Source organism: Blennius ocellaris, assembly GCF_963422515.1.
Source record: "Blennius ocellaris genome assembly, contig: SCAFFOLD_104, whole genome shotgun sequence".
Taxonomy (NCBI): Eukaryota; Metazoa; Chordata; class Actinopteri; order Blenniiformes; family Blenniidae; genus Blennius; species Blennius ocellaris.
The window spans coordinates 36,664-51,663 of NW_027662014.1; the positions used below are offsets into that span (position 1 = coordinate 36,664).

At 51.9% G+C, this 15,000-nt stretch overlaps 1 protein-coding gene across 1 annotated transcript in view; it reads left to right on the forward strand.

Annotated features, from left to right (window-relative positions):
- The window catches only part of plekhg2 (pleckstrin homology domain containing, family G (with RhoGef domain) member 2), a 72,030-nt gene that overhangs the window by 31,702 nt on the left and 25,328 nt on the right, over nt 1-15,000 (forward strand). Inside the window, exons 5-11 of the mRNA XM_080521889.1 lie at nt 974-1,030; nt 1,590-1,634; nt 3,642-3,792; nt 6,309-6,440; nt 6,790-6,972; nt 7,120-7,212; nt 7,289-7,375. Of these exons, the coding sequence (XP_080378015.1) occupies nt 974-1,030; nt 1,590-1,634; nt 3,642-3,792; nt 6,309-6,440; nt 6,790-6,972; nt 7,120-7,212; nt 7,289-7,375 (748 nt within the window). The remainder of the gene's footprint in view (nt 1-973; nt 1,031-1,589; nt 1,635-3,641; nt 3,793-6,308; nt 6,441-6,789; nt 6,973-7,119; nt 7,213-7,288; nt 7,376-15,000) is intronic.

The window sequence follows — 15,000 nt, forward strand, 5'->3', positions numbered from 1 at the left end:
TCAGGTGTCAGACGAGGATTAGAACCTCGTCACAGGCCTCCTCTTCTTCATCCTCCTCTCCCTCGTCTTCCTCTTCCTCCTGGGCTCTCAGCGTTTGCTGTTCCTCCTCTTCAGCTTCATCGTCCTCCTCCTTCTCCTCCTCTTCATCCTCTTCCTCCATCGTCATCAGTTTATTTAAGCAGCATATCTCAGATGCCTCGTGTCTTCTGCTCTGCATCACTTCGTTTCTCTCTCTCTCTCTCTCTCTCTCTGTGTCTCTCTCGCTCTCTCTATGTGTGTCTCTCCCCTCTCTCGCTCTCTCTCTCTCTCTCTGTCTCTCTCTCTCTCTCTCTCTGTCTCTCTCTGTCTCTGTGTATCTCTCTGTGTCTCTCCCTGTGTCTGTCTCTCTCTCTCTCTGTCTCTCTGTCTCTCTCTCTCTCTGTGTCTCTCTCGCTCTCTCTATGTGTGTGTCTATCTCTCTCGCTCTCTCTATGTGTGTGTCTATCTCTCTCGCTCTCTCTATGTGTGTGTCTATCTCTCTCGCTCTCTCTCTCTCTCTCTGTCTCTGTCTCTCTCTCTCTCTCTCTCTCTCTCTCTGTTGTTGGATGATAAACAGACCCTGACCTTGTTGTCCTACAGTGTAGGGCGTTCAGGGGTCAGCAGGGGTCACCAGGGGTCAGCGGGGGTCAGCAGGGGTCAGCGGAGGTCAGCAGGGGTCAGGAGCAGGTTTGTTTCCCTGAGTGAAATCTCAGACTTCAGCTCAGGAAAGATTTGATTGACAGCTGCAGGAGCCAATCAGAGAGCAGAATGTCACACACCATTGTCCTCATGTCCCTCGAGGAAGATGCTCTATAATCTGGGGGTTCGATGTGTGTTGTGTGTGTGTGTGTGTGTTGTGTGTGTGTGTGTGTGTGTGTGTGTGTGTGTGTGTGTGATTGTGTTGAGCCCCACTAAAGTGTAAATATCTGATGTAATCTGATTACACTGTGTTCAGTGACCTGCTGGAGGACCTGGAGAGGAGTCTCACGCTGCAGCCATCGCTGAGTGCTTCGTAGAGCGGGTGAGTGTGTGTGTGTGGTGTGTGTGTGTGTGTGTGTGTGTGTGTGTGTGTGTGTGTGTGTGTGTGTGTGTGTGTTTTATTTCTCTGTGACGTTTCCATCATGTTTCCTTGCAGTTTCGTTATTATTATTATATATTAAGTTGTGTATTTTTTTTGTGTTTCATGTCTGTAGTTTTACTGCGACTAGTTTGTAGTTTGTCTGTAGTTTGTCTGTAGTTTGTTAGCAAGTGAGGGACGACAGAGGCTGGATGAGAGGAGAAGGAGACCTCGGAGTGTTTGACCTTTGACCTCTGTGTGTTTGACTTCCTGATCGCTAAGTGTTTGACTTCTGACCTCTGACCCTTTGATCTCTGACCCTTTGATCGATGAGCCTTTGACCTGTTCCCTGTGTTGAGTAACGTAACGTAAAGAGTCTTATATAAACCAACAACATTGTTCGGACCGGAAATACTTCAAGTTACTCTTAGTTTGCAGTAACTAGCGTGTAACTTCAGTTTTGTTTTGTTTTTCTGCCTGACAAAACTGATCTTTATTTGTCTTTTCTTTAGAGTGAAGCCTTCGACATCTACACACTGTACTGCATGAACTACCCCAAGTGAGTACACACACACACACACACACACACACACACACACACACACACACACACACACACACACACACACACACACACACACACACACACACACTGATGATGCTATTGCTAACTGGCTAACATAAAGAGGTTCAATCCTCAACCAGCCTCGACTCAGACCACTGACATGGCTGGAATGTGGGTGAAGGGGGCGGGGCCTGAGCCCAGACAGAAGCTCCTCCTCCTGCTGGTGGAGGCGGAGCTCCTCCTCCTGCTGGTGGAGTTTCAGACGGAGACACATTCCAAACACACTTCACCAAACCTGCAACCCAGCAATTTTCCTCCACGGCGGAAAAACTGAGCGCGACCCCGACTCCTCTGGTTCCTCCATCACCGGCTCCACCAGGAGGAGGGAGGGGAGGAGGGAGGAGGGGAGGAGGGAGGAGGGAGGAGGAGGGAGGAAAGAGGGAGGAGGGGGGGAGGGAGGAGGGAGGAGGGAGGAGGGACTGAGGGAGGAGGGAGGGAGGAAGGAGGGAGGAGGGGGGGAGGGGAGGAGGGAGGGAGGAGGAGGAGGGAGGAGGGAGGGAGCGCTTGTTCTCCTTTCCTCTGGCTCACAGTTATGATCAGGGCTCTGTGACGGACGGCCGTCAATCTAGATGGAGGACTGGCTGCTCCTCCTGCTGCTGCTCCTGCTGCTCCTCCTGCTGCTCCTCCTGCTGCTCCTCCTGCTGCTGCTCCTGCTGCTCCTCCTGCTGCTCCTCCTGCTGCTGCTCCTGCTGCTGCTGCTCCTGCTGCTCCTCCTGCTGCTGCTCCTGCTGCTGCTGCTCCTGCTGCTCCTCCTGCTGCTGCTCCTGCTGCTCCTCCTGCTGCTGCTCCTGCTGCTGCTGCTCCTGCTGCTCCTCCTGCTGCTGCTCCTGCTGCTGCTGCTCCTGCTGCTCCTCCTGCTGCTGCTCCTCCTGCTGCTGCTCCTGCTGCTGCTCCTGCTGATGCTGCTCCTGCTGCTCCTCCTGCTGCTCCTCCTGCTGCTGCTCCTCCTGCTGCTGCTCCTGCTGCTGCTGCTCCTCCTTCTCCTGCTGCTCCTCCTGCTGCTCATTGACATTCAGTCTGCCACGTTCATGTTAGAAGCTGAAAAATTGTAGAGCATCTTCCTCCTCTAATCCAGATTATAGAGCATCTTCCTCCTCTAACACCAGATTATAGAGCATCTTCCTCCTCTAACACCAGATTATAGAGCATCTTCCTCCTCTAACACCAGATTATAGAGCATCTTCCTCCTCTAGCACCAGATTATAGAGCATCTTCCTCCTCTAGCACCAGATTATAGAGCATCTTCCTCCTCTAGCACCAGATTATAGAGCATCTTCCTCCTCTAGCACCAGATTATAGAGCATCTTCCTCCTCTAGCACCAGATTATAGAGCATCTTCCTCCTCTAGCACCAGATTATAGAGCATCTTCCTCCTCTAGCACCAGATTATAGAGCATCTTCCTCCTCTAGCACCAGATTATAGAGCATCTTCCCCCTCTAGCACCAGGATTATAGAGCATCTTCCCCCTCTAGCACCAGATTATAGAGCATCTTCCTCCTCTAACACAGATTACAGAGCATCTTCCTCCTACTCTTCAGGTCTGCTGGCGTGTTTGAGCTGCAAACATCTGTAGAAAACATCAGTCCTGCTTTGAATTCCCCTGTGAATAACTGGAGAGAGAGAGAGAGGGAGACCCCTCGTCTCGTCCATCCACCCTCCTCTCCCTCCTCTTCCTCCTCTTCCTCCTCTCTCCCTCCTCTTCCTCCTCTTCCTCCTCTCCCTCCTCTTCCTCACCAGGTTAGAAAGAGGTGAAGACGGCTGAACTCGTTTGTTTCACCTGGTCGTGCCGGTCACTTCCTGTTCAGTGTCAAAATAATGTTTGACCTCTTTAACCCTCTTCCTCCCCTGTTCCTCTCCTCTTCCTCTCCTCTTCCTCCCCTCTTCCTCTCCTCTTCCTCTCCTCTTCCTCTCCTCCCCCCCCCCCCCCCCCCCCCCCACAGCTCGGTGGCGGTACTGAGGGACTGCATGAAGAACCAGAGTCTGGTCCGTTTCTTCCAGGAGAGACAAACGACTCTGAATCACTCGTTACCTCTGGAGACGTACCTGTTGAAACCTGTCCAGAGGATCCTGAAGTACCACCTGTTACTGCAGGTAATCCTCCTAATACCACCTGTTACTGCAGGTAATCCTCCTAATACCACCTGTTACTGCAGGTAATCCTCCTAATACCACCTGTTACTGCAGGTAATCCCTCCTAATACCACCTGTTACTGCAGGTAATCCTCCTAATACTACCTGTTACTGCAGGTAATCCTCCTAATACTACCTGTTACTGCAGGTAATCCTCCTAATACCACCTGTTACTGCAGGTAATCCTCCTAATACACCTGTTACTGCAGGTAATCCTCCTAATACCACCTGTTACTGCAGGTAATCCTCCTAATACTACCTGGTACTGCAGGTAATCCTCCTAATACCACCTGTTACTGCAGGTAATCCTCCTAATACTACCTGTACTGCAGGTAATCCTCCTAATACTACCTGTTACTTGCAGGTAATCCTCCTAATACTACCTGTTACTGCAGGTAATCCTATACCACCTGTTACTGCAGGTAATCCTCCTAATACCACCTGTTACTGCAGGTAATCCTCCTAATACCACCTGTTACTGCAGGTAATCCTCCTAATACCACCTGTTACTGCAGGTAATCCTCCTAATACCACCTGTTACTGCAGGTAATCCTCCTAATACCACCTGTTACTGCAGGTAATCCTCCTAATACCACCTGTTACTGCAGGTAATCCTCCTAATGCTACCTGTTACTGCAGGTAATCCTCCTAATACCACCTGGTACTGCAGGTAATCCTCCTAATACTACCTGTTACTGCAGGTAATCCTCCTAATGCTACCTGTTACTGCAGGTAATCCTCCTAATACCACCTGTTACTGCAGGTAATCCTCCTAATACCACCTGGTACTGCAGGTAATCCTCCTAATACCACCTGTTACTGCAGGTAATCCTCCTAATACCACCTGGTACTGCAGGTAATCCTCCTAATACCACCTGTTACTGCAGGTAATCCTCCTAATACCACCTGGTACTGCAGGTAATCCTCCTAATACCACCTGTTACTGCAGGTAATCCTCCTAATACCACCTATTACTGCAGGTAATCCTCCTAATACTACCTGTTACTGCAGGTAATCCTCCTAATACCACCTGTTACTGCAGGTAATCCTCCTAATACCACCTGTTACTGCAGGTAATCCTCCTAATACCACCTGTTACTGCAGGTAATCCTCCTAATACCACCTGTTACTGCAGGTAATCCTCCTAATGCTACCTGTTACTGCAGGTAGTCCTCCTAATACCACCTGTTACTGCAGGTAATCCTCCTAATACCACCTGTTACTGCAGGTAATCCTCCTAATACCACCTGTTACTGCAGGTAATCCTCCTAATGCTACCTGTTACTGCAGGTAATCCTCCTAATACCACCTGGTACTGCAGGTAATCCTCCTAATACTACCTGTTACTGCAGGTAATCCTCCTAATGCTACCTGTTACTGCAGGTAATCCTCCTAATACCACCTGTTACTGCAGGTAATCCTCCTAATACCACCTGGTACTGCAGGTAATCCTCCTAATACCACCTGTTACTGCAGGTAATCCTCCTAATACCACCTGGTACTGCAGGTAATCCTCCTAATACCACCTGTTACTGCAGGTAATCCTCCTAATACTACCTGTTACTGCAGGTAATCCTCCTAATACCACCTGTTACTGCAGGTAATCCTCCTAATACCACCTGTTACTGCAGGTAATCCTCCTAATACCACCTGTTACTGCAGGTAATCCTCCTAATACTACCTGTTACTGCAGGTAATCCTCCTAATACCACCTGTTACTGCAGGTAATCCTCCTAATACCACCTGTTACTGCAGGTAATCCTCCTAATACCACCTGTTACTGCAGGTAATCCTCCTAATACCACCTGTTACTGCAGGTAATCCTCCTAATGCTACCTGTTACTGCAGGTAGTCCTCCTAATACCACCTGTTACTGCAGGTAATCCTCCTAATACCACCTGTTACTGCAGGTAATCCTCCTAATACTACCTGTTACTGCAGGTAATCCTCCTAATACCACCTGTTACTGCAGGTAATCCTCCTAATACCACCTGTTACTGCAGGTAATCCTCCTAATACCACCTGTTACTGCAGGTAATCCTCCTAATACCACCTGTTACTGCAGGTATTCCTGAAGTACCACCTGTTACTGCAGGTAATCCTCCTAATACTACCTGTTACTGCAGGTAGTCCTCAAGTACCACCTGTTACTGCAGGTAATCCTCCTAATACTACCTGTTACTGCAGGTAGTCCTCAAGTACCACCTGTTACTGCAGGTAATCCTACCCCCTGTTACTGCAGGTAGTCCTCCAGTACCACCTGTTACTAAAAATATTGTCTCTCCCCATTAGCATTAGCATTAGCATTAGCATTAGCATTAGCAGCTGTGCTACTGTTAATACAAACGCCTGTGTGTGTATGTGTTCGAAGGTAAATATTGTCTCTCGCCGTTAGCACTAGCATTAGCATTAGCAGCTGTGCTACTGTTAATACAGACGCCTGTATGTGTGTGTGTGTGTGTGTGTGTGTGTGCCAGGAACTGTCCAAGCACTCGGATAAGAGCGACCCCGGGTACGAGGTGGTGGAGGACGCCATCATCACCATGACGGCGGTGGCCTGGTACATCAACGACATGAAGCGGAAGCAGGAGCACGCCGTGCGGCTGCAGGTAGGCCGGCGGAGACGCCCTACCGCCGGCGGAGACGCCCTACTGCCAGCGGCCACCAGGGGGCGGCAGACATTACCTCGTCTCCTCACTCAGGAGGATTCACTGCTTCATTCAGCCTGCGGACATTTAAAACACATAAAAGTCCTGTACTGTACCATACTGTACCGTGTTATACCATACCATAACGTACCGTATTGTACAGTACGGTATCACAAGGTACACAGTGGAAACCAGGCTAAAGAAGCCTGGTTGCCACTGTGTACCTTGAGAACCATGAGAACCATGAGAACCCCCTGCTGGGTGGGTCCACGGTTCGAGTCCCTCACGCCCCCCCCCCCCCCCCCCCCAGGAGATCGAGGCGCTGCTGGTGAACTGGAGCGGGCCAGACCTGGGCGTCTTCGGGGAGCTGGTTCTGGAAGGTTCCTTCAGGGTCCAGAGGGTGAAGAAGGAGAGGGCGTTCTTCCTCTTCGACACCGTGCTGCTGATCGCCAAGAAGCGCCTGGAACACTTCGTGTACAGCACGCACATCTTCGTACGTGGAGCCGCCGAGTACCGCCGGGTACCAGGTACCAGGTACCAGGTACCGCTGGAAGACGCTCTGCAATCTGGTGTGTGTGTGTGTGTGTGTGTGTGTGTGTGTGTGTGTGTGTGTGTGTGTGTGTGTGTGTGTGTCCTGCAGTGTTGCAACCTGCTGCTGGTGGAGACCCTCAAAGACCCTCTGTGCTTCAGGGTGTCTGATCAGACCATCCCCAAACTGCAGCACGTGGTCCAGGTGAGTCCTCCTGGTGTGTGTGTGTGTGTGTGTAAGGGGGGGTGAGGAGTGTCCACTCACAGCTTTTCCTCCACAGACCAAGAACCAGGAGGAGAAACGTCTGTGGGTTCATTACCTCAAGATGCTGATTGTAGAGAATCACCCTGCCTCCCTACCGCACAAGGTGACGACACACACTCTGTTATACACTCTGTAACACACTCTGTTACACACACTGTAACACACTCTGTTACACACACTGTAACACACACTCTGTTACACACACTGTAACTAGGGATGTCCGATAATATTGGCGGGCCGATATTATCGGCCGATATTGACTTAAAAATGTAACATTTGGAAATATCGGTATCGGATTTTTACAATGATATTGGAATTTCCGAGTCTGCATGAACGCAGCATGGGATGTTTACGGGCGCGCGCTTGATGATGTTTAACAACAACAAATACAACACGCTGGACTCGTGGCTAAGAAGGAGAAGCCCGGTGAATGAAATGTCCGTGGACTACTGGAGGCTCAACCAGGCCCTCTTCCCTGCTGGGCCAGTACCTGACTGCACCCTGCACCAGTGTTGACAGTGAACCAGTGTTCACACTGGTACCAGTACCTGACTGCACCCTGCACCAGTGTTGACGGTGAACCAGTGTTCAGCACTGGTACCAGTACCTGACTGCACCCTGCACCAGTGTTGACAGTGAACCAGTGTTCAGCACTGGTGCCAGTACCTGACTGCACCCTGCACCAGTGTTGACAGTGAACCACTGTTCAGCACTGGTACCAGTACCTGACTGCACCCTGCACCAGTGTTGACGGTGAACCAGTGTTCAGCACTGGTACCAGTACCTGACTGCACCCTGCACCAGTGTTGACGGTGAACCAGTGTTCAGCACTGGTACCAGTACCTGACTGCACCCTGCACCAGTGTTGACGGTGAACCAGTGTTCAGCACTGGTACCAGTACCTGACTGCACCCTGCACCAGTGTTGACGGTGAACCACTGTTCAGCACTGGTACCAGTACCTGACTGCACCCTGCACCAGTGTTGACGGTGAACCAGTGTTCAGCACTGGTACCAGTACCTGACTGCACCCTGCACCAGTGTTGACGGTGAACCAGTGTTCAGCACTGGTACCAGTACCTGACTGCACCCTGCACCAGTGTTGACAGTGAACCACTGTTCAGCACTGGTACCAGTACCTGACTGCACCCTGCACCAGTGTTGACGGTGAACCAGTGTTCAGCACTGGTACCAGTACCTGACTGCACCCTGCACCAGTGTTGACAGTGAACCACTGTTCAGCACTGGTACCAGTACCTGACTGCACCCTGCACCAGTGTTGACAGTGAACCACTGTTCAGCACTGGTACTAGTACCTGACTGCACCCTGCACCAGTGTTGACAGTGAACCAGTGTTCAGCACTGGTACCAGTACCTGACTGCACCCTGCACCAGTGTTGACAGTGAACCAGTGTTCAGCACTGGTACCAGTACCTGACTGCACCCTGCACCAGTGTTGACAGTGAACCAGTGTTCAGCACTGGTACCAGTACCTGACTGCACCCTGCACCAGTGTTGACGGTGAACCAGTGTTCAGCACTGGTACCAGTACCTGACTGCACCCTGCACCAGTGTTGACAGTGAACCAGTGTTCAGCACTGGTACCAGTACCTGACTGCACCCTGCACCAGTGTTGACGGTGAACCAGTGTATTCATACAGAACAATCTCCCTCTTACACATGAGGACATGGGGAAAGAAATAGACCAGTTATATGGACGAGTGAACTTCAGTCTTTGTTTTTGTTGCACTTTAAAGGAGGGCTGTTATAATTTTGTGAGCATTTCTGTGCCTTTCTTGTTTATATTTGCACTATTTTGTTACTCTTAAAAGAGACTGAGCCCAGTTTGAGTCTATTATTTGACAAGTTATGTCCAGTTTGTCACGGATCACGGACAGGACCCAAGTGCAGGACTCTGGAGGCAGGCTGGATTCAAACAAGTCTTTTATTTCATGTTTGACAGTACTTAACTTGATCACTGGACAGGACAGACGAGACAAGGAAGACTAACAAACCAACAATGACTAAACACAGACAGGACATATATATAGGGCAGGGTGATGATTGGAAAGTGGCCACAGGTGCGGTGCTGGAGCGCCCAGACCTATGGCCCGCCCACTCTTAAAGGGGACCTCAGTCCAAGTTCCTGACAGTACCCCCCCCTCCACGACCGGCTCCAGACGGCCCAGGCATCTCAGGATGCTGCCTGTGGAAGTCCCGGATCATGTCTGGGTCCAAGATGTCCCTAGCAGGTACCCAGGCACGTTCCTCAGGGCCATAACCCTCCCAATCCACCAGGTATTGAAAACCCCGTCCACGCCGGCGAGCTGCCAGGAGCCGCCTGACTGAAAAGACCTCCTCACCCTCTACAATACGGGGGGGAGGAGGGGCTCTTGAGGAGGGCACCAGGGGGCTTTCCCGGGCAGGCTTAACCTTCGACACATGAAAGGTGGGGTGGACGCGAAGCGAGCGGGGCAAACGAAGGCGGACTGCCGAGGGACCAACCAGCTTCACTATAGGATAAGGTCCAATAAACCTTGACGCCAGCTTCTTCGCGTCTGAACGGATAGGCAGGTCCCGGGTGGAGAGCCACACCCGCTGACCAACATCGTACGTTGGTGCGGGAACCCGGCGCCGGTCTGCAAGCCTCTTGCGCTCAGCAGAACACTGCAAGAGCTTCTCTCTGGCCTTGAGCCAAGCGCGCTTGCATCGCCGCACCATCGCCAGAGCTGACGGGACACTCACCTCCGACTCCAGGGCAGGGAACAGAGGAGGTTGGTAACCATACACACACTCAAAGGGAGACAGTCCAGTGGACGAACAGGGAAGGGAATTGTGGGCGTATTCCACCCAGACTAACTGCCTGTACCAAGAAGCCGGGCTGTCAGAGACCAGACACCGAAGGATGGACTCCAGCTCCTGGTTCACCCTCTCTGTCTGGCCGTTAGACTCTGGGTGGTACCCGGACGAAAGGCTCACCGTAGTTCCCAACAGCCTGCAAAACTCCCTCCAAAACCGGGACACGAACTGAGGCCCCCTGTCAGAGACAATGTCCCGCGGTAACCCGTGAAGACGGAACACCTGTGTGAGCATGACCTCTGCCAGCTCCTTGGCCGATGGGAGTTTCGCTAGGGGCACGAAGTGGGCCATTTTGGAGAACCGGTCCACTACGGTGAGGATGGTGGTAAACCCTTCCGCGTCCGGGAGGCCAGTCACAAAGTCAATTGACAGGTCTGCCCATGGTCGAGTGGGTACCGGGAGCGGCTGCAGCAGACCAGAGGGGCGAGACCGCGAGGTCTTGTTACGCGCACAGACAGGGCAAGCCTGGACATACTCCCGGACCTCCCTGTTCATTGCTGGCCACCAGAAGCGCTGTTTCACCACAAACATGGTGCGCTGAGTTCCTGGGTGGCAAGACAGAAGGTTAGTGTGAGCCCATTGAATGACACTAGATCGTACCGGGGGACACACAAACAGGCGATTGGGAGGACAACCTGGCGGCACCGTCACCCCCTCCAGAGCCCGCCGAACCTGCTCCTCAATCTCCCACGTCACCGCCCCCACCACACAGGTCGGAGGTAAAATTGGCGTGGGGGAACGAGGAGCAGGATCCGGCTCAAAGACCCGGGAAAGGGCATCAGGCTTCACATTCTTAGACCCCGGCCGATACGAAACCACAAAGTCGAACCGCGTGAAGAACAGAGCCCACCGAGCCTGCCGAGAATTTAATCGTTTAGCTGCCTTGATGTACTCGAGGTTCCTATGGTCAGTCCATACCACAAACGGGTGCTCAGCGCCCTCCAGGTAGTGCCTCCACTCCTCCAGCGCAGCCTTGATGGCCAGAAGCTCGCGATTGCCAATGTCATAGTTCTCCTCAGCCGGGGTCAGCCGCCTGGAAAAAAAGGCACAAGGGTGCAGCCTCCCATCCTCACTGCTGCGTTGAGAGAGCACTGCCCCGACCCCGACATCTGACGCGTCCACCTCCACCACAAACTGCCGTCCAGGGTCCGCGACACCAAGCACGGGAGACGAGGTGAACCTGGCCCTGAGCTCGGAAAACGCCTGCTCAGCTGAGGGACCCCAAGCAAACGGGACCTTGGGGGAAGTCAAGGTATGTAGTGGCGCTGCGATGGAACTGAATCCCCTGATAAACCGCCGGTAGAAGTTAGCAAACCCCAAAAAACGGAGCAGTTGTTTGCGGCTACCCGGGGTTGGCCAATCAGCTACAGCCCTGACCTTCTCTCTGTCCATCTCCACCCTCCCCTCTGAGATGACGTGTCCGAGAAAAGAAACTGTGGGAGCATGAAAAACACATTTCTCGGCTTTGACAAACAAGTTGTTGCTCAGAAGACGATCCAAAACATAACGAACATGACTGACATGACTGGCTAGATCTGACGAAAAAATCAAAATGTCATCGAGGTACACAAACAGAAACTTATTCAATGCGTCTCTCAGCACGTCATTGACTAGACCTTGGAAAACTGCAGGGGCATTACATAACCCGAAAGGCATCACCAGATACTCGTAGTGGCCAGAAGGTGTGTTAAACGCTGTCTTCCACTCGTCCCCTTGCCTAATCCGGACCAGGTGGTAAGCATTGCGCAAGTCCAGCTTAGTAAAAAGCTTGGCTCCCTGCAGGCGTTCAAAGGCCGAAGTCATGAGAGGTAGTGGGTAGCGGTTCTTAACGGTGATCGCATTGAGACCCCTATAATCAATGCACGGTCGAAGGGTCTTGTCCTTCTTGGCTACAAAGAAAAATCCCGCCCCTGCAGGGGAGGACGAGGGTCTGATTAACCCAGCCTCTAAGGCAGACTCAATGTAATCCCTCATGGCCTGATTCTCGGGTTGTGAGAGAGAGTAAATGCGACCCTTGGGGGGAGTGGTGCCTGGCAATAAGTCAATGGCACAGTCATACGGACGATGCGGTGGCAGAGATGTTGCTTTCCCCTTATTGAACACCTCCTTTAGATCATGGTAGCAGCTGGGAACTCGCTCGAGATCCGGATACACAGGAACCTCCACAGCTGCTACCTTAACTCCCGACACTGACCGACCGTGCTCGGAACAATCCCCTCCCCAACTCAAAATAACCCCCGACTCCCAGTCAATATGGGGCTTGTGTAAACATAACCAAGGGAGGCCCAGGATAACTGGGTAGGACGGACTTAAACCTAAATGAAATGAAATCTCCTCAAAATGGGAAGGACCAAACAATAACTGAACAGAAAGAGTCTTTTTATCAATGGAAAATATTTTGCGTCCATCTAAAGCAAAAGCCTTTAAAGGCACTGATAACAGTTCAGTGGGGATATTATGTCTCTCAGCCCACTTAAGGTCCATAAAGTTCTCATCTGCACCAGAGTCAATGAAAACATCAATGTCCAAGGTGGTGTCGGCATACCTCAGTTGAGCCGGCGTGAGTCTTCTTAAAGGCGCAGTGGAGGAGTTCTTAAGACTCACCGGGGCCCTCCTTAACCCAGGTGCGCCTGTCCCTTTAAGAGGACACGCTGCAGCTCTGTGCCCGTGCTGACCGCAGTACAAACACAGGCCGCCGGTCAGGCGCCGATGCCGCTCCTGCCTGGACATGCTGGTGCGGCCAAGCTGCATCGGCTCCTCCGGAGGTTGTGCAGCACTCGGAACTTGCTCCTGCTGGGAGGCGGGGCGGAGAGGGGCGTGCTCCTCCCGCGCGCTCCTGGGTTCTTCTCCCTGCTGGTCAGTCTGCCTCAGGCGATCACGGACCGTCAGACGATTCTCCATCTTGACCGCCAGGGCAATGAGGGAGTCCAAGTCGTCGGGGAGATCCCTCAGGAAGAGCTGGTCGCGAACCGGGCTGGCCAGCCCGTGGAGGAAGGTGTCCCGCAGTGACGCATCGTTCCAGGTGCAGTCCGCGGAGAGGGTGCGGAACTCAATCGCGTAGTCGATCACCGACCCTCTGCCTTGACGCAGCGCTACCAGCGCTCGAGCCGCCTCCCGCCCGCCGGGACGCCGATCGAAGATCTTCGACAGCGCATCTGTGAACTCGTCCACCGAGTCACACAGCCGGGATTGGCGGTTCCATTCAGCGGTGGCCCAAGCCTCCGCTCTGCCGGACAGGTGGGAGATGATGTACGCGACCCTGGACCTCTCTGTTGGAAACGCGCCCGGCTGCATCTCGAAGTGGAGACCACACTGGACCAGGAAGGGTCGCGAATCCCCGGAGTCCCCCGAGAAGCGCGCTGGGCTTGACAGCGGTGACGGCAGCATCACGGCGGGGGCAGCAGTAGCTGGCGGCACCGTGGCGGAAGCGGCAGCTGGTGTCACTGCGGCGGCAGCGGCAGCCCGAGCCTCTGGGACCGAGAGGCGAGTGATGAGCTGCTGGAGGTGACCGGTGAGTTGGTTCAGGTGAATCTCCACTGACGTGTGTCGATGTGACAGGTCGTGGAGACCCGCCGTAAAACCAGACAACTGCTCGTCGTGTTGAGTGAGCCGGTCTTCCTGCTGGCCAACTGCTCCTAGCAGCTGGTGACCAGAGTCCGCTGGGTCCATGATGGTTGGTTTGTTCTGTCACGGATCACGGACAGGACCCAAGTGCAGGACTCTGGAGGCAGGCTGGATTCAAACAAGTCTTTTATTTCATGTTTGACAGTACTTAACTTGATCACTGGACAGGACAGACGAGACAAGGAAGACTAACAAACCAACAATGACTAAACACAGACAGGACATATATATAGGGCAGGGTGATGATTGGAAAGTGGCCACAGGTGCGGTGCTGGAGCGCCCAGACCTATGGCCCGCCCACTCTTAAAGGGGACCTCAGTCCAAGTTCCTGACACAGTTATTCATTCATTGACTGTTTACAACTAATGGCCTGAAGATATGCCTCTTCCTTTTTTTTTATATTGTCTGTGGTGTTGTTGAGTTTGTTGTTGAAGTTTCTCTCTAACACTAAATAAATATGGCACTTTTTTCCATAATTTAAGTTGTTCTCTTATTTTTCTCAGTGTGTACATTTGGAAAGCCATGTTTGATTCACATATGCATCCAGTGGGGCATCACAATAAAATTAGGCATAATGTGTTAATTCCACAGTAGGAGATATTTTATGTTGTTGTCACCGAACAGTTTTGATGTAAAAAACCAGCATATATCGGTATCGGTGATATCGGTATCGGTGATATCGGTATCGGAAATTAAGAGTTGGACAATATCGGAATATCGGATATCGGTAGAAAAGCCAATATCGAGCATCCCTAACTGTAACACACTCTGTAACACACTCTGTAACACACACTCTGTTACACACACTGTAACACACTCTGTTACACACACTGTAACCACTGTAACACACTCTGTTACACGCACTGTAACACAGTCTGTTACACACTCTGTAACACACACTCTGTTACACACACTCTGTTATACACTCTGTAACACACTCTGTTACACACTCTGTAACACACACTCTGTTACACACACTCTGTAACACACTCTGTTATACATGATGTTATACACTCTGTAACACACACTCTGTTACACACACTCTGTAACACACTCTGTTACACACACTCTGTTATACATGCTGTTATACACTCTGTAACACACACTCTGTTACACACACACTGTAACACACTCTGTTATACATGCGGTTGTACACTCTGTAACACACACTCTGTTACACACACTCTGTAACACACTGTTATACATGCTGTTACAAACTCTGTAACACACACTCTGTTACACACAC